Source organism: Schistocerca nitens, chromosome 6 (assembly GCF_023898315.1).
Source record: "Schistocerca nitens isolate TAMUIC-IGC-003100 chromosome 6, iqSchNite1.1, whole genome shotgun sequence".
Taxonomy (NCBI): domain Eukaryota; kingdom Metazoa; phylum Arthropoda; class Insecta; order Orthoptera; family Acrididae; genus Schistocerca; species Schistocerca nitens.
Genome location: NC_064619.1, coordinates 429195184 through 429219484, shown reverse-complemented (window position 1 = coordinate 429219484; position 24301 = coordinate 429195184). Strand labels below are relative to the sequence as shown.

General features: G+C 43.8%; 1 protein-coding gene across 1 annotated transcript in view; it reads right to left on the bottom strand.

The window, feature by feature from the left end:
- LOC126263389 (uncharacterized) overlaps window positions 1-24301 on the bottom strand; it is a 285649-nt gene that overhangs the window by 145314 nt on the left and 116034 nt on the right. The window contains exon 6 of the mRNA XM_049960483.1: window positions 1770-1944. Within this exon, the coding sequence (XP_049816440.1) occupies window positions 1770-1944 (175 nt within the window). The remainder of the gene's footprint in view (window positions 1-1769; window positions 1945-24301) is intronic.

The following is a 24301-nucleotide window of genomic DNA, read 5'->3' as shown; positions in this document are numbered from 1 at the left end:
AAGAAGTCCTCAGAACCCAAGCGACAGACGTCACTCGTGCGGACATGTGCCATCACTATAATCAGCCGGTTGCATCCACTACGGTCGACAGCTGCCGGCATGGCCTCTTCCACATCACGGACGAGAACCCCCACCCCGGCAAACATGCCGAGTGCACACAGACGTTCTTTCCCGCCTTGCCTGCTATTTCCCTGAGTGGCTCCACCATCCGCCTAACATTGGAGCTCCCAATGACAGGCATACCCACCCACTGCACTTGTCCTGACTGGGCCGGAAAATCGGCTCAACAGGAGAGGCATCCTGTGCTGGCTCAGAGTTTTCATCAACAGTGGGTAGCACCTCGAAGCTGTTGCTAAGGCGAAGGGAGCCAGCCGCGCGACCTGCTCCCTCTTCCGCCTTCAGTCCAGTGACACCCGTCTGCCACCCACTGTAGTTTGGACGGGCCGGTCAAACGTTGCGAATCAGAAGATGCAGCGAACCAGGGTCACCAGGGAATTCCAATGGCACCAAAAGCCTCGCAGGTCTCGCTCCAGTGCCCCGACGACGCCGCAACTTTGTACATTAGCCAGAACCATGTCGACGGTATCCAACGCAGCTTCCAGATGTTTGCGGACAGCAGCCAATTCTCCTTGTGTCCGCACACAACAAGCACAGTTCCTAGCCATATCGCAGTGTGTAAAAATAGATTTAAGATCTGAAATGGCGCTACTGTGTTTGGAATATATGCAAAATATATCTAGGAGAATAAAGAAACAGTAAAAACTGATCTGTAGAATTTCTGACTCTGCTATGAGACAGCAAAATTTCTCTGCTGAAGTGGATGTATGTACAATTACCTGTTACTAGAAACTCTGCTTACCCCAAAGCTGCTGCACGAGATAAGTATGGAAACTAGATTACACTGATCTAAGATATATGCTAACTACCATTACGAGATTTAAACTTAATCTTAAGGAAATATAATTCATCCACGAAAGGAGTGAATTACGAAACACTTATTCAACCGAATCTTTGAATACTGGTCAACAGTCTAGGACTATTACCGAGCAGTATTAATACAACAGATAGAGAAGATCCAACGAAGAGCGGAGCGCTTTGTCACGGGGTTATTTACTTTGTACGAGAAAATTACGGAGATGCTCAAAAAACTCAAATGTAGACGTTGCAATAGAGGCACGCTGGATGAACGATTGTCGATAGAGCGCTGTATGATATTTAATTTCCTGTTTTTGCGATTATTTCGCAAAACGTATATGGGGGTAAATAACATGTAGCAGGACTCTTCCTAGAACGCATGCTTTCGATATATCGACTGCAAATTCTACTGTAACATTTTTGAAGCATGCGTGCAAGGAAGAGCCGGGCTACATATTATTTCCTCCCATATACGTTTTGTGAAATGATTACGAAGAAAATACAGGGAAATTAAACTTCATACAGCGCTTTATCGACAGTCGTTCATCCAACGTACCACTTGTTAAAGGCAAGGTATGGGCAAAAGTGCTGTCCATCACGCACCATAATGTGGCTAGCCGAGTATAGATCGATGTACATTGCATTATTTTTACATAATGACAATCTTACCTGACTTTGTGCGTATGTTTGTGTGTGTGTGTGTGTGTGTGTGTGTGTGTGTGTGTGTGTGCGTGAGTATGTGTGTGTGTGTGTGTGTGTGTGTGTGTGTGTGTGTGTGTTGGATGGATGTGAAAGACAGAGATAGGCAGAGATATGGAGCTAGAAACCGAAGAGAAATTTAGCCATTTACTTACTTGTGCGGCAGCAGCAGGTTGGTGAAGTTGATGTGGACGCGCGTGTGTATGGAGCTGGTGGTGATGAGGTACTTGCAGCGCCTGTTGGGCGGGTAGAGGCCCGGGTACCCGGGGCTAGCCAGGACGCACGATCCTGGGTACCCGCACGAGAAGTCCTGGTACAGCCAGTCGCATTCTGCTCAATGCAAACAGAAGACCGCCATCCGTCTCAAGTTGACAGCATTCACAAACGTCGTAATGACAATTCATATATGCAAGCGCTCCACCACAAACTGTATAACTCGGAGACACAAGAACACACAAAACTTAACACGCGTGGCAGTGCCCCTTTCTCGGTTTCTATCCTGTAATACCAGAAACACATATTGTGCTGGAGAATGAAAGGAATTAATTCTCCTAAAAAGAATGTGACGACATATGCGGAAGAATAGACACCAACCATATGGATACACAAGCGCCATGAAGGCTTGTATGATCACTCAAAAATGTTCAAATGTGTGTGTGAAATCTTATGGGACTTATCTGCTAAGGTCATCAGTCCCTAAGCTTACACACTACTTAACCTAAATTATCCTAAGGACTCGAACCTTCGCCGGGACCAGCCGCACAGTCCATGACTGCAGCGCCTTAGACCGCTAGGATAATCCTATGATCACTCAGTGGAGTGCACTCTTTGCCCAGCCTCGTGCAGGACTCGGTGTGATGCGACGAGCTAACAGAGGAAAAAGGGATAGCAGGCGCTAGTTTGGTAGTGTGTGCCAGATGGCAATTTGGACTGGAGGGGGGAGGGGGGAGGCTGAACAGTACGGGAAGTTGTGTCCAAGCACTGTGCCATGGTGGCGTAGATGGGTAACGTATCTGCTTCATAAGCAGAAGAGCCAGGCTAGAGCCCTGGTCTTCGTACAGGTTGTGTCGCCAATGAATTCTACCATCGCCTGAAAACGGCAGAGATCGTTATTTCTCGTTTCTGAACCTATTCTATGTCCGGCCTTCGGATCATACTGAGAAAAAGGAATGTGTTCTTTCGGAAATGTCCCGTACTATATACAGTGTCATCATCGTTACGAGTTCTCATGTATGCCGTAAACCCACAGCATAAGCCAAAAGTGAAGAGGAGTCAGGAGAAGTGACAGGTAATATCTGCACTGTCCCTGTCAGTAGATCTGTTGCAGATCGAAGACTCGCGAACCTGCCGTCTTCCTATCCCTGATCCCCTATAATTCCCTGACAGGTTATCACGATCTACTTATTCACACATGTCATTCTGTTAGTCTTACTCCGCAGCTCGTGGTCGTGCGGTAGCGTTCTCGCTTCCCGCGCCCGGCTTCCCGGGTTCGATTCCCGGCGGGGTCAGGGATTTTCTCTGCCTGGTGATGACTGGGTGTTGTGTGCTGTCCTTAGGTTAGTTAGGTTTAAGTAGTTCTAAGTTAAAGGGGACTGATGACCATAGACGTTAAGTCCCATAGTGCTCAGAGCCATTTGAACCATTTTTGTTAGTCTTATGACATTTCCTCTGTTATTTTCAGCGTATGAGCAGCGTGGCGGCCAGTGAGTGACACATGCGTATTTGGCTAGCAAAGTTTACTTGATAGAAGGAGGAGTTATTATGCAGTTTGATTGTTATATACAGTTAAAGAATTCAGTGCCCAAACTAACAAAAATAGTTACAGAGACCACAACACAAACATATTTCGTACAGCAACCATGTGACGGAATGCACATTGTGTTAGTACTGAATATGCAGGAGGTTCTTGTGCGACACTGGTAATAAAAATGTGTTAAATGTTTTTCATCTCTATATTGTTGTGATGACTATTACATTACAATAAATGTTCAAATTGAGCATCATTAGCCTCAGCGAAGAGCCGGTACTGACGTAGTAGGGAGTGGTGTGTTCTGTATTCCTATGGCTGCTGCAAGAATTCTTACAACCAATTCCACCTGCGACTTTCACTTAGTCCCAAAGAAAAATTTATAATGGGGTGAGGTACGAAGATCTTTCAGGTCAAAGTTCAGGTCTTCCCCAGACGATCCACCGGGTGCCAGATGTACTGGTAAATATAATGTGGACATCTGCGTGCGGGGAAACGTTCGCGGTGCATTCGCTGGGCCCTTCCACCGTCTCCTTCAGCCACACTCTAAACAAAGTGCGTGTCCCTCAGCTGGCCCAATATGTAGCGCCTCTGCTGACACTGCCATGCCGGAATTAAGGCTAGCCACTGTTTGGCTCTGAGCACTATGCGACTCAACTTCTCAGGTCATAAGTCGCCTAGAACTTAAAACTAATTAAACCTAACTAACCTAAGGACATCACACGCATCCATGCCCGAGGCAGGATTCGAACCTGCGACCGTAGCAGTCGCTCGGTTCCAGACTGAAGTGCTAGAACCGCACGGCCACTCCGGCCAGCTACCCGCTGTTTACTGACTCAGTATCGAGGGGCATGACATCACAACATATTATACATCACAAACTAACATTTGGTGTAACAACGTTAGATGGAACATCTTTTATCGGCTCCACTCGTGTATTAGCTACGCATGCACAGTGCTCATGCGTGGCTTTTAGAAGCATGTTTGCTTCACGAGATATATTTGGGTTTTTCCTCCTGTTTCACTCCTATTACAGTGGGCACCAAATTTTTTAACACTCTGTATATTTGCAATTAATTTTATTATATTTAAGGTGGAACTGTATTTCAAAAGGAAAATTGTCGAATAATGCCCAACACTGTCAGCCACGAAGTTGGTGATAGCACTGATGGCGAACAGGCATCGGGAGCTGCAACTGCAGTGGCCAGCATCTCTGGCGTCGCTATGATAGTCAAAGATGAGGTTAGAGCCGCACTGCAACAAGAAGACACTGTTGGGCATCTTTGTCCTGACCATCATTGGCGCTGTCACCGCTAAAGTGATAGACAAAATACAGGAAACCCCAAGAGATGAAAGCGAGCTACTCTGGGTCTGTGCTCCGAACAACTCATTAAAAGAACCCGAGAATAGAATTACACTGGAAGTAATAATTAATTAAAAATACATTAGAAATTGAAAGAAAAAAACAAGAATATTCAAATTTTAAGAAGATATTCTGATAGATGATTGGAAAGACTTAGATAGTAAGAGAGTAAGAGAGTTACTCTATGTGAGCCAGTCTGGCGTGAAAAACCTCGGAACTAGTTCGAGTTTTGCAGTCCCGGTTCGCTACAATTTTGTTTACGTATTAATATTTCTAAACACTGTTTACAAAAACATAACTGTTATACAGGGTGTTACAAAAAGGTACAGCCAAACTTTCAGGAAACATTCCTCACACACAAATAAAGAAAAAATGTTATGTGGACATGTGTCCGGAAATGCTTAATTTCCATGTTAGAGCTCATTTTAGTTTCGTCATATGTACTGTACTCCCTCGATTCACCGCCAGTTGACCCAATGGAAGGAAGGTAATGTTGACTTCGGTGCTTGTGTTGACATGCGACTCATGGCTGTACAGTACAGGCATTGTTGGTGGTGTCTTGATTGGGCCCCATTTTCTTCCACCTACGCTCAATGGAGCACGTTATCATGATTTCATACGGGATACTCTACCTGTGCTGCTAGAACATGTGCCTTTACAAGTACGACACAACATGTGGTTCATGCACGATGGAGCTACTGCACATTTCAGTCGAAGTGTTCGTACGCTTCTCAACAACAGATTCGGTGACCGATGGATTGGTGGAGGCGGAACAATTCCATGGCCTCCACGCTCTCCTGACCTCACCCCTCTTGACTTTCATTTATGTGGGCATTTGGAAGCTCTTTTCTACGCAACTCTGGTACCAAATGTAGAGACTTTTCGTGCTCGTATTGTGGACGGCTGTGATACAATACGCCATTCTCCAGGGCTGCATCAGCGCATCAGGGTTTCCATGCGGCGACGGGTGGATGCATGTATCCTCGCTAACGGAGGACATTTTGAACATTTCCTGTAACAAATTGTTTGAAGTCACGCTGGTCGTTCTGTTGATGTGTGTTTCCATTCCATGATTAATGTGATTTGAAGAGAAGTAATAAAATGAGCTCTAACATGGAAAGTAAGCGTTTCCGGACACATATCCACATAACATATTTTCTATCTTTGTGTGTGTGGAATGTTTCCTGAAAGTTTCGCCGTACCTTTTTGTAACACCCTGTATACACCGTGGAAAGTGCAGTGGTGTGTGAGTGTTCAGTATATTATTTCTTGGGGTTATTAATTAACCTTCGTTTCCATATTATGTGTCTTCAAATTTACCAGGTATGGTACTTGTATACTAAGTGTTCAGTGACAAAAGCTACATCCCAACAGCGCTGTAATGATCGCGGGATGGATTTATCTGCTGTTTATACTTAATCTAGGATTGATTTACCGGGTAGATTGCATTACACTGTTTATTCTGATGCAGTTTAATTATTTTAAATGTTGTCTAAGTTTGTCTGTGGTATATGTTGGTGAAAGTATTTGTAATTTGATGTGGAAGTGTGTTTCGGTATTGCTGTCTGTGTTGGTGCACGAATTAGAACTGCTGTCTTATGTGCTTTGTGTGTGTTGCAGTGTTCGGTTATACGGCCGTGTCTATCTGTATTCGTCATATAATGTCCGTGAGACATGATCAGCGATTTTATTTACTATTGCCAACTCGCCTTTGTCTCTCGTTGCCCGAATCCTGACACTGCTTTACTGAGTTGTTGTCTGGTGTTCTGCTCTGTATGGGCGACAGTGGAAAGATATGTATTCTGGGGATCCATGTTTCTCACATGTTCAAGCAGCACTCTGGCTGTGGCCTACGCTGTGAAAGGGCGCAGGGTGAGGACCGTGACCTGTTAGAAAGTGGACTATACACTGGCTGGGACTGATATGGCTCCGTCTCAGACCTTCCTTATCTCAGGGAAGAACTGATGTAGCCTACTGCCTTTATCGCTAAACTACCTACAGCTTTGCCAGGTATCCAGGAGCAACAACAAGAGTTGGTGAGAGGAGAAATTTGTGGCACAGCTTGACTAGAAGAAGGGATCGGTTGATAGCGCATATTCTGAGACATCAAGGGATCACCAGTTTAGTATCGGAGGGCAACGTGGAGGGTATAAATCGTAGAGGGAGACCAAGAGATGAATACACTAAACAGATTCAGATGGATGTAGGTTGCAGTAGGTACTGGGGGGTGAAGAGGCTAGCACAGGATAGAGGAGCATGCAGAGCCGCATCAGACCAGTCTCTTGACTGAAGACTACGACAACAGCATTATATTGGTTGGATAAAAAGGACTGCCAATACTGAGGTAACACGTAGGATATGCATCACGTAGCACGCTCGTTGTACGTAGCTGATAGCAGCAGGTCAGTTGAAGCAGTGGAGTGAGCGGAGGTGACTGTATTTGGGCTGGCCGCTCTGACCGAGCGATCTAGACACTTCAGTCCGGAAACACGCTGCTGCTACGGTCGCCGGTTCGAGTCCTGCCTCGGGCATGGATGTGTATGATGTCCTTAGGTTAATTAGGTTTAAGTAGTTCTAATTTAAAGGATGATGACCTCAGATGTTAAGTCCCATAGTGCTTGGAGCAATTTTTTGACTCTGTTTGGGCCAGTTGTTGTCTGTACTGTGCCGGCCGCTGGTGGCCGAGCGGTTCTGGCGCTACAGTCTGGAAACGCGCGACCGCTACGGTCGCAGGTTCGAATCCTGCCTCGGGCATGTTTGTGTGTGTTGTCCTTAGGTTAGTTAGGTTTAAGTAGTTCTAAGTTCTAGGGGACTTATGACCTCAGCAGTTGAGTCCCATAGTGCTAAGAGCCATTAGAACCATTTTTTGTCTGTACTGTCCGATGGAGCGGGAGGCCAGTTCAAGCGCCCTAACTGTATCTTTAGGAAACACAAGCAATGGGCGTCTGTCAAGACTCACGTGACACTCGTTCGGAGAGCCCAACAATCCTTGCTTCTGGCACTGCATCCCATCATCCGTCACGACAGTGCACGATGCTACACTATGATCTGCATGAAGGAGCTCCTCCGTTCCTGGGGGAGAGAAATACTGGAACATCCGCCTTATTCACCCATTATATGTCAGTACGATTACGACCTATTCGTCAAAATGAAGGAACTTCTTCGAAGAGAAGACATAATCTATCACATAGAGCGCTCCTTACGAGACATCGAGAGGGATGGACGCTCTGGTGGTATTCAACGCCCTCCATTTGTGTGTGTGTGTGTGGGAGGAGGGGAGCGGGCAGGTGATAAAGATGTGGGGTGATTGTATAAAGGACAAGTAATATAGTGAACGCCTGTCACAACAATATAGTATGGATTACAACCCTGTTGCCACTAGTTTTTATCCAACCCATGCAAACTTGCTACTACGGGAACAGGTTACTCTTGTGACTGATACATTCATGTATTTTCCGGTGCATTTAATGTTTTATGTAGGCATGGTATGGTAACATTCCGTATTTCGTAGATTATTTCCTAATTAGTTATTTCACAGTTTTATATTCTGAGGATGCTTTATATTGAACGAAACTGGTCATTTAAAACATGAAGGCAATCTAGATAGATAATAACTATGGTCGACAACAACATTAAATTCACTCTCAGACAAAGAACGACGAACGACGACGGAATTATCCGAATGGGACGGAAGTCGATAGATGTCATGTGCAGTACAGACAAACAAACGGCTACAGTTTCAGAAAAATTGAATGATTTATTCAAGAGAGAGAGTTTCACAAATCCTGAAAGTTAATAACGCGTCGGGAAAAGTAGCTATTAGGCTTCCTTGTCCCCTGAACGACATCTTGAAACATGTTTTCCAATTTCTGCAGTAGATCATAAAAATTCCCATATTGTTCAACGGCCCTGCAAATAATGCTCCAAACGTTCTCAGTTAGGGAGAGATTCGGCGACGTTGATGGCCAAGGCAAGCAGGAAGGCAAGCAGCTGAAACGTTATCTGTGAGCGGGCGGGCATCATTTTGCTGAAATATAAGGCCAGGTTCGCTTCACATGAAGGGCAACATAGCGAGGTGTACAATATCGTCGACATACCGCTGTTCTGTAAGGGTAAGGCGGATGACAACCAAAGTGATCCTGCTGTGAAAAGAGGTGGCACCCAAGCCTTTACTCTTGGTTGTCGAGCCGTATGGTCGACTACAATCAGGTTGGCATCCCCAGTGCTGTAGAAAGCGTTTCCAAACAAGTCTTTGGTCTGAAATTTTATTGACTGCGGTGGAACTGCCTTCAATGAGGGGTCTCGCTTCGAACTGAACCGCGATGACCAACGCATCAATAAATTCCAAGCCGATAAATTACTTATACAGGGTGTTACAAAAAGGTACGGCCAAACTTTCTGGAAACATTCCTCACACACAAATAAAGAAAAGATGTTATGTGGACATGTGTCCGGAAACGCTTAATTTCCATGTTAGAGCTCATTTTAGTTTCGTCAGTATGTACTGTACTTCCTCGATTCACCGCCACTTGATCCAACTGAAGGAAGGTAATGTTGACTTCGGTGCTTGTGTTGACATGCGACTTATTGCTCTACAGTACTAGCATCAAGCACATCAGTACGTAGCATCAACAGGTTAGTGTTCATCACGAACGTGGTTTTGCATTCAGTGCAGTGTTTACAAATGCGGAGTTGGCAGATGCCCATTTGATGTATAGATTAGCACGGGGAAATAGCCGTGGCGCGGTACATTTGTATCAAGACAGATTTCCAGAACGAAGATGTCCCGACAGGAAGACTTTCGAAGCAATTGATCGGCGTCTTAGGGAGCACGGAACATTCCAACCTATGACTCGCGACTGGGGAAGACCTAGAACGACGAGGACACCTGCAATGGACGAGGCAATTCTTCGTGCAGTTGACGATAACCCTAATGTCAGCGTCAGAGAGGTTGCTGCTGTACAAGGTAACGTTGACCACGTCACTGTATGGAGTTGTTTCTGTACCATGTACAGCGTGTGCAAACACTATCAGCAGCTGACTGGCCTCCACGGGTACACTTCTGCGAATGGTCCATCCAACAATGTGTCAATCCTCATTTCAGTGCAAATGTTATCTTTAGGGTTGAGGCTTCATTCCAACGTGATCAAATTGTAAATTCTCACAATCAACCTGTGTGGGCTGACGAGAATCCGCACGCAATTGTGCAATCACGTCATCAAGACAGATTTTCTGTGAACGTTTGGGCAGGTATTGTTGGTGATGTCTTGATTTGGCCCCGCGTTCTTCCACCTACGCTCAATGGAGCACGTTATCATGATTTCATACGGGATACTCTACCTGTGCTACTAGGATATGTGCCTTTACAAGTACGACACAACATGTGGTTCATGCACGATGGAGCTCCTGCACATTTCAGTCGAAGTGTTGATACGCTTCTCAACAACAGATTCGGTGACCGATGGATTGGTAGAGGCGGAACAATTCCATGGCCTCCACGCTCTCCTGACCTCAACCCTCTTGACTTTCATTTATGGGGGCATTTGAAAGTTCTTGTCTACGCAACCCCGGTACCAAATGTAGAGACTCTTTGTGCTCGTATTGTGGACGGCTCTGATACAATACGCCATTCTCCAGGGCTGCATCAGCGCATCAGGGTTTCCATGCGACGGAGGGGGGATACGTGTAACCTCGCAAACGGAGGACATTTGGAACATTTCCTGTAAAAAAGTGTTTGAAATCACGCTGGTACGTTCTGTTGCTGTGTGTTTCCATTCCATGATTAATGTGATTTGAAGAGAAGTAGTAAAATGAGCTCTAACATGGAAAGTAAGCGTTTCCGGACACATGTCCACATAACATATTTTATTTCTTTGTGTGTGAGGAATGTTTCCCGAAAGTTTGGCCGTACCTTTTTATAACACCCTGTATTATGGCGAGGAGTGGGCCGATTTGTTGTTTACTTGCTCATTAAGTGAAGCCCTTTCTCTCTCTTAAATCATTCAATTTTCTGAATTTGTTATCATTTGTTTGTCTGTACATGTACATCACATTTACCGATTCCTTTGGGGTGCACAACCTTTTTTCATTTCTAAAGTGCACTGTGTTTCCTTTGTGTTCATTCTCTTGCTCAGATTGTCTCATTCAATAAATAGTTTGCGTAGTATAAAACCGAAGTCGCTGTTATGTTTGGCAATGCTTACGTGGCCATCAAAGGGCGGCTACTAGCTCTCCCATCTGGCTACATTTCCTTAACAGTTTCTTCAATACTACTTTGAGATGAAGTGGAAACAACATGAGGAAAGACCGTTGAAGTCCTTTGATGATTTGGAATTCACTTGCACTGACCTTGTCCAGCCCTCATGTAAGACTCTAACCGAATAAATGGAGGGTAATAAACTAACATATTATTCCATGCGCTGTCACATTTGATTTATTTTCACTGTGTCATATGCCTTTTCTGGGTATACGACTGCTGTATGGACTGTTTGTCCTCATTCATTATATTTGGCTGTAAGTAATTTAAGTATGAAAATTAAAGTCATTTATTCTACAGATTCTATAAAATATTCTCAAATCTATTTCTTTTCACCTAACCCATTCAAGAATCTCTATGATCATGGAATGAGTCAGTACATGAAATAATAATCGTAAAAGCTAATAATAGGGAAAATAAAATTGACACTAATCCTATATATACATCTTACTGAGTATATAGGCCTCCTAGCATAATTAACAATATAATACTGCTTAATTAATTTCGAGGAATTCGATAACTGAATAGAAGAAGTGAGGAATCAGGAGATTCTTAGGTCTGGGATTTGAAGTGCTTGAAACATTGGTAAGATTTTTAATTTTTTTTTGTCGTGTATTGAAAATGGGGGATGCAGAATAGTGGACGCATTTCTGCACATGAATCGGGAGGTGCAATCCAAATTCAGATTTGATTTCTGCCTTGTATTAACTGAGTGGAAGCTGAAAATTCTTGGGAATAAGCTCACATTGTTAAGAACAATGAACGTTAAGGATAATACGTGTTGAGATGTCAGTGCAGAATTCCAAGTCTCTTGAACAGGAATCGTCAAGTTGTTCATGAACTTACACCATGTATTGCTCGAACTGCCCGTTTCTGGGCCAAAAGAACCTTTTGCGAATGGGACGAATTACGCCAAATTGTTCAAATGGCTCTGAGCACTATGGGACTCAACCTCTGAGGTCATCAGTCCCCTAGAACGTAGAACTACTTAAACCTAACTAACATAAGGACATCTCACACATCCATGCCCGAGGCAGGATTCGAACCTGCGACCATAGCGGTCGCGTGGTTCCAAACTGAAGCGCCTAGAACCGCTCGAGCACACCAGCCAATTACGCCAGAATACAATGTCTTATGTCATAAGCGAATGATTAAAGCAAAGAACATTACTTTTAATGTCAGACTCTTACTTATTACAAGAGATTGTTCTAATGGCAAATATAGCAGCATTCAGGTTTTGAACATCACATACATGAGCCTTCTATGATAACTTACCATCTGTTTGAATATCTACAAATTTTAACTGTCAGACTCACTAATAATATGCCCATTGTGTGTAGTCAATATGTCTGTTGTAATTGCATTATATGTCAGAAACTGCGAAAGCTAGCTCTCACAGTGATTTAGCATAATTTTTCTACAAGCGATGAGTTTATGTCTTGAATTTCACTATTTCTTAGCTTGCATACGTTTCACTACAGGTGCTGCGCTACTAGGATAGCATCACTAGCCTACAGAAACATCCTATCTGTAGGCAAGTGATTATACATATATACAGGTACGGCCAAACATTCAGGAAACATTCCTCACACACAAAGAAAGAAAATATGTGATGTGGATATGTGTCCGGAAACGCTTACTTTCCATGTTAGAGCTCATTTTATTACTTCTCTTCAAATCACATTAATCGTGGAATGGAAACACACAGCAACAGAACGTACCAGCGTGACTTCAAACACTTTGTTACAGGAAATGTTCAAAATGTCCTCCGTTAGCGAGGATACATGCACCCACCCTCCGTCGCATGGAATCCCTGATGCGCTGATGCAGCCCTGGAGAATGGCGTATTGTATCACAGCCGTCCACAATACGAGCACGAAGAGTCTTTACATTTGGTACCGGGGTTGCGTAGACAAGAGTTTTCAAATACCCCCATAACTGAAAGTCAAGAGGGTTGAGGTCAGGAGAGCGTGGAGGCCATGGAATTGGTCCACCTCTACCAATCCATCGGACACCGAATCTGTTGCTGAGAAGCGTACGAAAACTTCGACTGAAATGTACTTGATGCTAATACTGTAGAACAATGAGTCGCATGTCAACACAAGCACCGAAGTCAACATTACCTTCCTTCAATAGGGCCAACTGGCGGTGAATCGAGGAAGTACAGTACATACTGACGAAACTAAAATGAGCTCTAACATGGAAATTAAGCGTTTCCGGACACATGTCCACATAACATCTTTCGCTTATTTGTGTGTGAGGAATGTTTCCTGAAAGTTTGGCCATACCTTTTTGTAACACCCTGTATATGAGAAATGGTAGTGGTCCCAACAGTGACTCTTCGGCCATTCCCCGCTTAACCGTACCCGAATCAGGATCCACATCATAGCGGTTCTCGTTGCTGTGAAGAATGGTCTATGAAAGGAACGATTTGTGAGTTACTCCTCTTACTCCGCTGTGTTTTTGTAATTAACAATATAAAACGCCCTTGTTAAATCAAAGAAGATTCTTAGTGTTCACAACTTTTCGTTCAACCGGTCCACTACCTTGCAGAGAAAAGAGAATAAACCACCTGCAGTTGTTAAATCTCGTGAAAAACCAAACTGTATGATTGACAGTAGGTTATATGAACTGAAATGATCCGTTACTGTTATATATGTAGTCGTTTTAATAACTTTATCCAACGCAGATGCTATAGGAATAGGTCTCAGCTCTTTCTCCTTTTCCATAAACCGGTTTCGCCACTGTGTACTACCATCGTTGAGGCAGTTGACCATTCCTCTTGGAAAAGTTAAAAAAGTTGCCTATTGCTGAGTTAACGTATGCTACAAGTGATATAATATTCGGTTAGATATTACATCATATCCATGAGAGTCCTTTGAGTCCTTAGTCTTCAGCAGTTACATCAGTAATCCTCTTGTCAGTATCATTGAAGTGTTTTTCAAATAGTAGTCTTGGAAACCCAATTTTAAGAGAGTTACATTATTACCTATAGGAACTAAGTTTTCCTTTAATACAGCAGCTGTATTCAGAAAGACATAGATAAACACTGTACATAAACCTCCCTAACAGTAACAAAAACATTACTACTACCCTTACGGACACCTTTATATTCTTGAAGTTGCTCTGTTTACCAGACACTTCCTACCCGATAGACCATATTGTTTGAATTTTACGCTACGAATAAGCTGTTCTATTGGCGTTGCTTTCCTGCTAACAATTTAAGCATCTTACAGTACTGTTTGTGATGAGCTGCTGCAACTGAATTATGACTGTTCCTAAAGATATGACGTAATTCCTACTTTTTCCGACATGATGTCTCCATCCCATCAGTCAGTCAACCTGGCTGACTGCGACTTACAACAAAAATTTTGTCTATAGGTGCGCTACCATTCCCCTGTGTTCTAGTGTATTGACATTTCAGGGAAAATACACAGCCGGTTCAAAGATAATTATCAACACAAAACCCCAAATCTAGGTTATGCAACAAAAAAAGAAGATTGAATAAGTACTTTCATTATTTAATTCTTTCCAAAAAGTATTAAATTCGTAGTAGAACATAAGGGAAAAAAAGAATAAATATCTTGAATCTTAGAATCACCAGCTCCAACAAAGACATAAGTTCAGCATGCAGAGAGAAAAAGACATATACAGACATAACAATAGATAATTCATCATATAATGCCACTGCACACAAACATGCTGGCCTTAGGTGCATCCTACACAGAATACAGTCACTTGAGTCACAAGAAAACAGCCTCAGAATAGCATTGGACACAATAAAAAGAACATCCACGAACATGGCTTACATAGAAAAAACAGTTGATAATTTAGAAGCAAAAATATACGAAAAATAAAACAAAAAATGGCACATTGTGAAAAAAGAGAAAATATCTGCCTGCATCCCATGCCCAGGCCCCATATCACAAAGAAGTTTCTAAACTCTTTTTAAAAAAAGCAGTTGAACAATTGAATTCTTGACTGATAGTAAGTTGGTACACTTACTAGCCCGCAAAACAGAAACAGACTGCAAAAAATTCAAGATCAGTGGAGTTTATAATGTACAGGCCCCTGTTCTCTTGACTTCTACATGGAGAAAACAAGAAGGAATTTCAAAATTTATTTTCCAAGAAACCATTAAATGTTTCAGACTCGACCGCTTTACCAAATTAGTTATTGCACAGCATATGCTGGAAAACGAGTGCATTATGAACATGACATAAACAATTTGGTAGTACTACACACTGAAGCTAATGGCCAGATGCTAAATATGTTAGAACAACTGGAAATCTACCTCCACAGAATCAAAAAAAGCCTGAATCTATGTAAATGAACAGACATAACTATTTAAGCAATTTTAAAGATTTATTTTAAATTTATCCCTGACATATATCAATTTGTTAGTACTCATTTTATAGACAGTAAGTGATAAATTTTTTTGTCGTACAAAATGGGGAGCTTCAGTGACGTGACGAAAGGATAAACCAACGGCTGCTGCAGTGAAAAGGTTAAAACTGTTCTTCCTTGATTGTGTGATAAATATTTCACTGATTCTCACCATATTTTCGCGAAACACAAAACCTAGCGTCTAAGCTTCCCTAATAGGTAAATTCATTTTATGCCACTCAAGAGCAGAACTAAATTATCTATTAGGACGATGTGCACGTGACGATGGATCCAGGGTCCGAAATGCATCCTGGATTTGAATAAAACATTGACAGATGTTAACTACCGGTGTAATCTTTCATTTATGAGGTCTAGGAGTAGATATGTTACAATGAACATCGAGATATTGGAACTAACGATGCACGTTTTGTACACATGTTTAGTGCTATGAACAGAACGTTAAATAACAAGACGTGAATGGACACAGCAATCAAAATGTGTAAAGTAATGACAATACTACTTTTAACGTATAAATTGAATTTTCTCACGTTGAGATATCAGAAGAAACAATCTGTTCTCCTTGGTTAAAACTTTCTAAAGCCAAGATCACATAAATATATCTTTATTTAAAAGAACCGATATTGACAAACTGTGTTGTTATGTACAGGTCTTCAAAATTTTTTGTTATTAAACTCGTTTATTTTGAGTTGTAACATCACGTCAAGTTGTCATGTTAGTGAATAAAATGTAGCACATTACACAAAGGTTTGTCGTAGATAAAACATATAAAATCAAACAGCATCTTGTGTAAATGGCCATGTGATACGTAGCGTGCTCAGATGATTGTTATGTCATGAAAATCTAAGTACACAATCTATTTACGTTACCTGGATATGATGTAAACATTGAAGATGCACATTAGATAGCGTATAAATGTACAACAATCTTGGCTTCAGAAAGTTTTTAATTTACAGGCGTGAGACTTGAGTGCTTACACAGGTGATGAGTAAGATCCAAGTAACATAAATGAGATTTTTAAGAAAGGATAAGGATGATGAAGGTAAGAAATAATACGTAACGATGACATAGGAACACATGATAATTTTTATAACATTGGAGAAAAGGTGAATGATTACAGAAGCTAGTCGAAAGAACGTATTAACGGAATGAATGAAGATAGATTGCCAAAGCATATAAGGCTCTATGAAATGCCTTTAGGAAGAAGAGACTTTGGAAGACCTAGGAAAAAATGGGGACAACTCTGAATGTTAAGTCGGAACAGGCATTCTGTCTCGTCCATGAAGGACAGAGACACAAAATGAGGGAAGAAGAAAGGATTCACTGCTTGTGTGTGTGTGTGTGTGTGTGTGTGTGTGTGTGTGTGTGTGTGTGCCAGCCAGCACCGCAGCGTCCGAGAAGGGGTTGCCTGCAGCGCAGTAGTGCTGGATGGATGGCGATGTGGAGGCGGAGAGCAAAGCTGCCGTGGGCCCTGGACGGCAGCCAGGGCCGGCTCCGCCATTCCCTGATAGCCGCGAGGAAGGGCTGGAGGATGGTGGAGTCGCTGGCCCCGAGCCACCGCGGTCACGTTAACTGTGCGCCCGGCGGGCCCTTTCATACTCTCGCGGGATCACGTGCCAGCGGGCGGGAATTAGTCTCCCTCAAAGGACTAAAGAGCAGACGTCAACTGAACCGTGTCCAGGTGATACGATTCAGATACTAAGCTGACATAACTAGTCAGAACGTAACAAGAGGATACTGAATATGAAGGCACCCGTTTTATTGCAGCACGGAAAAATCTCAGTTTATGAAACGCCTCTGTTCGATGGTTGATTCCCAGCTAACTATGTTCTTCTAGGATGTGTCGTCGTATTCTACAATATACAAAAGTTTACTGCACAAGTTTTTCAAAATACTTCAGTGATTGTATGCTAGCATTTGATTTTTTTTAAAGGAGTCTATGGACGCTATTAGAATGAGTAGTTAAAACGAATGACAAGTCAAAACCATTGCCCATCACCAGACTGATCGCTGGCTGGTGATGTTCCCGGGATGTAGGGGAAGAATAGGGTCCTGCAAAAAGACCTCCCGTATTTGGAGAGGTCGCTGAATGAGTTGTGTTGGAGATACTGATGTGGAGGTTATATCGGTCGATAACGGTGCAAGCGCCATTGTCATTAGGCTAAAGTGGTGGGCTGGGTGAGCATCGTGCAACTGTAGTGGAGGTGTAGATTTGTAATGGTGGTTCTGCGATTGCCACTCAGCGAACTTTTCGCTTTCTCTTCAAGCTTGATTGACTTGCGTCTGCTTCTGAGAGCAAAACTATTCGTGTTTGGGTATCAAAGTTTAGAACATTAGGTTGTGCACCAAAAAGAAAATTTGCTGGCCGACCTCGGAGAACAATAACGCTGGAAAATATGGCACGTGTGAGAGTGTCTCCAAGGAGTTCAGCACGTAAACATACAGATAACATTTAACTGTCTGATAGTAATGTGAGAAGGATCTTGCTCAGAGATCTTCACCTGCATCCATACAAAATGAGGGTTACCCAGTAATTAAATGAGAGAGATTTTCTAACTCATGGAGCTGTGCTTGAAGAAATTCTTCAGAACATCCCTCTTGGCGCTGTTTCAATTTCTCCTGATGACGCCCACTTACACATGTCAGTTACCGTAACTGAATAAAATTTCCAGTAAGTGTCAGATAAAACTCTTAGAAACTTCACCAAAGTCCCCTTTGACTCACTGTGAGACACTTTGACACGTCTTCGTTGAATTTGATGTGTGAGGTTCTTATTTTTACGAGGAGTTAACGGTAATGATTACATCACTACTATCACAGGACAGTGACCTCCATCCTACCTAAGTTAAACAGCATATGGAGGATCATGAAGAGGTAAGTCTGCTTCCAACAAGATAGAGCCCAGCTCACACATTTGGGCTTTCTCTAGAAGTTTTGAGATAGTTATTTTCCGGATGCCTTCTCTCTTCGCAGGGAGTCATCGGCGGGCCACCGGGTTCACTCATCCATCACCTTGTGATTTTTCTTCTTTGGGGACACTTAAAGGTTCTCGTATATTGACATCGTCCCACAACCCAGGAAGCACTTAAGCAGGTATTCGTCCAGGAAGTGGCTGCCATTCCTACGGAATTCTAGAAAGGACGTCGTCAGTATGTCACCAACTGAGGACGCCATTTACCAGGCATGATTTTTAAAACGAACTAATGTTAAATGTTCAGAAATAAAAGTAGTTTCTCTGCATCTTTGTTTGTTTGTTTGAATCTACCTTATGAAGTACGAGAGGTCTTTTTCTCGGACCCTATATATAAACAGATCTGAGATGAATGGCGATTCGTTCACGCAAGTTTAAGGGTCGCAAATGTGGAAGTTCACTAACGTAAGGGTAGATAGCTATAGCTCAAGACCACGGAACGAGAATCTCAAAGACCGAAATTTGGTCGTCTTCTTGCGTGCTGCCGTTTTGCGCATCTATGGAAAGAGGTTGAAGGAGAGCGAACCCACGTGTAGACGCAAGGCCGTTAGACGTCCACGGCTCATGAACGAACGTCGAGGTCGGAGGAATATCCCTTCTATAAAGCAGGATAAGCGGCGATCTTTTGCAGATCTAACGACAGAGAACAGTGCTACTGCTGACACTGTGTCTCAAAGCAAGTTGTTCACCGAACAATGTCGAACATGGGGCTCCTTGTCAGACGGCCCAAAAATGTTCCCTTCCTGGCCCAGCGACATCATCAGTCGCTATTGCAGTGATCACACGATCTTCTAGATTGGACAGTAGATCAGTGTAAACATGACACCTTGTCGTGTGAATAACGTTTACTGTTAGATCGGGTCGGTGTTAGTGACATGATATGCCGTTGTGTAAATAAACAGCTGCTTCAAACGGGCGCTGGCCGGTGGGGGAAATATTTTTCAGCAGGATCTATTTACCTGAGCGTCCATGGACCTGTGGTAATAATGGAAGGTACCATTGCGTTTGTGGTTTACATAAACTTTATTGCTAGACGTCTTCCCAGACAGCGATGGCATTTTTCAGCAGGATAATGTCTATCTCGCAACACATAATCGTGCTATAATGTTCTTAGGACCGTGATAGTGGACACACATTCAGCTTGTGGCAACTAAATTGGCGTGATATGAACCCAGTGGAGCACATCTGTTACTTTATCGAGCGCTAACATCGCATCAAATATCACCACCTGTAATTTACCGGAGTTGCTTGACCTGCGCGTAGACATCTGGAGCTTTTATTTTGCCACAAAGTAATGTAAACAGGTGTTAGCAAAGTAGAAACAAAGCAAAGAATTCAGAACGCAAATAACGGCAACATGCATAACGCAGACTAAAAAGTTCTTCTTTTCTTCCAACTTAACGGATTTGCACACGCATTCCGACAACTGGTCAATGTTATCAGTATGGGGGTGCTACCCCCTCTGACAGCAATAGGAGCCTGACAACGATGGGGCATGCTGTGAATGAAGTCATCAGTCTGCTCGCAGTCTTGAAAAGTGTTTGTTGGTGCTGACGTGATGCAAGCTATATCCATAGTGCATCCGATACATACTGTATGGAATTCAAATTGGGAGAACGAGCAGGACACGCCATGCGTGCAATATTGTCCGTTTCCAAGAAAACAATAACCGCTCGTGCTCTATAAAAAATGGCTCTGAGCACTATGGGACTCAACTGCTGAGGTCATTAGTCCCCTAGAACTTAGAACTAGTTAAACCTAACTAACCTAAGGACATCACACACATCCATGCCCGAGGCAGGATTCGAACCTGCGACCGTAGCGGTCTCGCGGTTCCAGACTGCAGCGCCAGAACCGCGCGGCCACTTCGGCCGGCCGTGCTCTATAAAGTCGAGCATTATCGTCCATCAATACAAAATCTGAGCACCTCGCGACAACTGCAAATGTGGTCCCAAGACCTGGCCACGATACCTGACAGCAGTTAAACCTTGTCGAGTCACCCGTTCAATTTCATGAATAGGGGCTCAAATGCTAAATATAATCTCTGTCCACACCGTTTGGGATCCTCCTCGATATCGGTCTCTTTCCACAGTGTTCGAGTCCCGAAGTCCTGTTTCACGTTCCCTCCAGATGCGAATCCATCGAGAACAGACTACATCGGGAAACAACAGCGGCCCACTGTTCGACCGCCCAGGTAGCATGTTGATGACTAGACGTTCCCTTCTGTGAAGACGCGTCAGAGGTAGACAAACAACAGGTCTCCGACAAAAAAGGCCACGCTGCCGAAGCCTTCTGCATACCGTTTGCATCGTGTGTCCAGTGCTGCGAGCTCAACTGCCAGTTGCCGTGCAGTACTAAGACGATACTGTCGTGCACTTACAGTTAAATGATGGTCGTCTCTTCTGACGTCACACGTCGTCGACCCTACCCTGGTCTTCGGGATACAGTTTTGGTCACTATAAACTGTCGCCATATCCGACAAACAACACAGCGATTCACACATAGGTATGGGACCACATCCGTTTGGTAGCGTCTTGCTTCCGTTAGGCATATTCTCTGTGCGCTACTGCACCGTCTGTAACTATGTACACAGCGACTGTGGACGCGGGATGTGGTGTCACCGCCAGACACCACACTTGCTAGGTGGTAGCCTTTAAATCGGCCGCGGTCCGTTAGTATACGTCGGACCTGCGTGTCGCCACTATCAGTGATTGCAGACCGAGCGCCGCCACACGGCAGGCCAAGAGAGACTTCCTAGCACTCGCCCCAGTTGTACAACCGACTTTGCTAGCGATGGTTCACTGACAAAATACGCTCTCATTTGCCGAGACGATAGTTTAGCATAGCCTACAGCTATGTCATTTGCTACGACCTAGCAAGGCGCCATTATCAGTTACTATTGATATTGTGAAACATGTACCGTTCAGACCGACGTTCACCATTAATGGATTAAAGTTAATTATTCCAGCAGCTACGTCCTTTTTTCTAAATTCTAATTTCCTTGTCCTGTTCCAGACCTCACGCCAGCCTGCGTGAGCTAAAACGCGTGCCTTTCGGCCTCCTCTACTAACACGGTGTTGGCTCTCCTGCCAACCAAAACACGGGACCACCCGGCAAACGCTATCTCGTTTCATAGGTGCCCTGACATCATCAGTGGCATGATTGTCTGTTGACCGGACTGCCATCTTGTGGTGTCACCGCCAGACACCACACTTGCTAGGTGGTAGCTTAAATCGGCCGCGGTCCATTAGTACATGTCGGACCCGCGTGTCGCCACTCGCAGTGATCGCAGACCGAGCGCCACCACACGGCAGGTCTCCAGAGACGGACTAGCACTCGCCCCAGTTGTACGACGACGTTGCTAGCGACTACACTGACGAAGCCTTTCTCTCATTTGCCGAGAGACAGTTAGAATAGCCTTCAGCTAAGTTAATGGCTACGACCTAGCAAGGCGCCATTTGTACCATTGCATGTATCTCAAGATAGTCTCACTTGTATCATCAAGAATGCTGTATACCAAAGGACGATATAAAAGTGTTCTAGTAGCTACGTTTTTTTCTTTATCACATTCATTACGAATCCTGTTCCAGACTTCGCGCCAGTCGGCGTGTGTGTACGTGTGCCCTTTCGGCTACCCGTCACTGTGGACTGGCTGCCTTGTCAGTCCACTACACATCTACCATGCAGAACAAAATCGTACAGACATCTGGTTGACATTTTGTATGATTATATCGTGAATTAGACACAGGGCAGGGATATATCGATTGCTCATATTCGAGATGACAAAAACTTTAAAGTAAATGCTTAAAATAACTGGCGGCAGCTTAGCTACAAAATATACGCTGAGGGGGAAAAACTCATGGGATACCTGCTAATACCTGTGACAGAACTCCTTTTCCCGGCGTTCTGCAGCAACTCAACGTGGCATGGACTCAACGAATAATCTAAGGTCATCTGCAGAAATATTGAACAGTGTTGCCTCTATAGCCGTCCATAACTGCGAAAGTGTTGCCGGTGCAGGAGTTGGTGCACGAACTGATCTCTCGATAAATGCCCGCTAGGATTCATAACGGGCGATCTGGATGGCCAGATCATTCGCTCTAAGTGTCCACAATGCACTTCAAATCAGTCGCGCATAGTTGTCCTGTGACATGGCGCATCGTTTGCTGCCAATTGTCTGCAACTAGCTCATCACAACCATTTCCAGTCAGTGATTGGTTCAGTTGGACCAGAGTCCACTGGGACACAGTGGCTTGTTGGCAACTTAGGTCTATGGCTTCATGGGGTCTGTGACACACTGGAACCCTGCCATCATCTTTTATCAACTGAAATCGGCACTCATCTGATCAGGTCACAGTTTTCCAGTCGCCCAGGATTCAACCGATATGGTCGCGAGCCCAGGAGATACGCTGCAGCTGATGTCATGCTGTTAGCAAAAGCACCCTCGTCGGTCATCTGCCGCCATAGCCTGTTAACGTCAAATTTCCCCGCACTGTCATAACGCATTCGTTCGTAGTACGTCGCACATCGAATTCTGCAGTTGTTTAACTGGTCTCAGTCGTTAAGTGAACGCCGTCGATCACTGCGTTGCTGAGGTGAGACGCAATGCCTGAAATCTGATATTCTCAGCACACTCTTGACACTGTATATTTCGGAATGTTTAATTCCCCAACAATGTCCGAAATAGAATGTCCCATGGGTCTAGCTCCAACTACCAGTTCACGTTCAAAGTCTGTTGTTGCGCGGGGTAGCTGCGTGGTCTAGGGCGCCTTGCCACGATTCCTGCGGCTGCACCCTGTCGGAGGTTCGATTCCTCCCTCGGGCATGGATGTGTGCATTGTTCTTAGCGTAAGTTAGATTAACTTGGATTAAGTAGCGAGCAGGCCTAGATACAGATGACCTCAGCAGTTTGGTCCGATAGGAACTTACCACCACCACCATCAAAGTCTGTTAACTTCTGTCGTGAGGCCATAATTACGTCGCAAACATTTTGACATGAATCGTCTCAGTACAGATGGTAGCTCCGGCATTGCACTGCCCTTTTATTCGCTGTGTACGCGATACTACCACCATCTGTAAACATGCATCTGCTAAAACCTAATTATGTAAGATGTTAGAAATTCTGAGAGAATTAGCGGTAAGCTATAGGGAAAGACGTATAACATACCTCAGATACAGGAGCCAAGAGGAAACTATGAGAGTGGAAGACCAAGAAAAAATGATCGTATTAAAAGGAGCGTAAAAATGAACATAGTTTTTCGCCCCAGCTGTTCAATCTATATATCGAAGAAGCAATGACGGAAATAAAAGAAAGGTCCTGGTGTGGAATAAATATTTAGGTTGAAGGAATATAAGAGATAAGATTAAGATTCGCTGATTGCACTGTTGTCCTCAGTAAAAGTGAAGAATAATTACGAGATCTTCTGAATCGAATGAACAGTCTAATGATTACAGAATTTGGACTGAGAGTAAATCGAAGAAAGACGAAAATAGTTAGAAGCAGCAGAAATGAGAATAGCGCGGTCGCAGGTTCGAATCCTGCCTCGGACGTGGATGTGTGTGATGTCACTAGGTTAGTTAGGTTTAAGTAGTTCTAAGTCCTAGAGGACTGATGACCTCAGAAGATAAGTCCCATAGTGCTCAGAGCCATTTTTTTTTTTTTTTTGAGAACAACGAGAAACATCAGGATTAGTGATAACGAAGTAGCTTAAGTTGGCAGCAAAATAACGCATGACAGACGGATCAAAAAGGATATAAAAAGCAGTTTAGCACTGGAAAAAGGGTATTCCTGGCGAAAAACTGTACTATCGTCAGACATAGGCCTTAATAAATGCAAGGAAAAAGTTTCTGAGAATGTACGGTTATAGTACAGCATTCAGTAGTAGTAAAACATGGACTGTGAGAAAAACGGAAAAAGTAGATAATGCTACAGAATAAGGTTGAAAA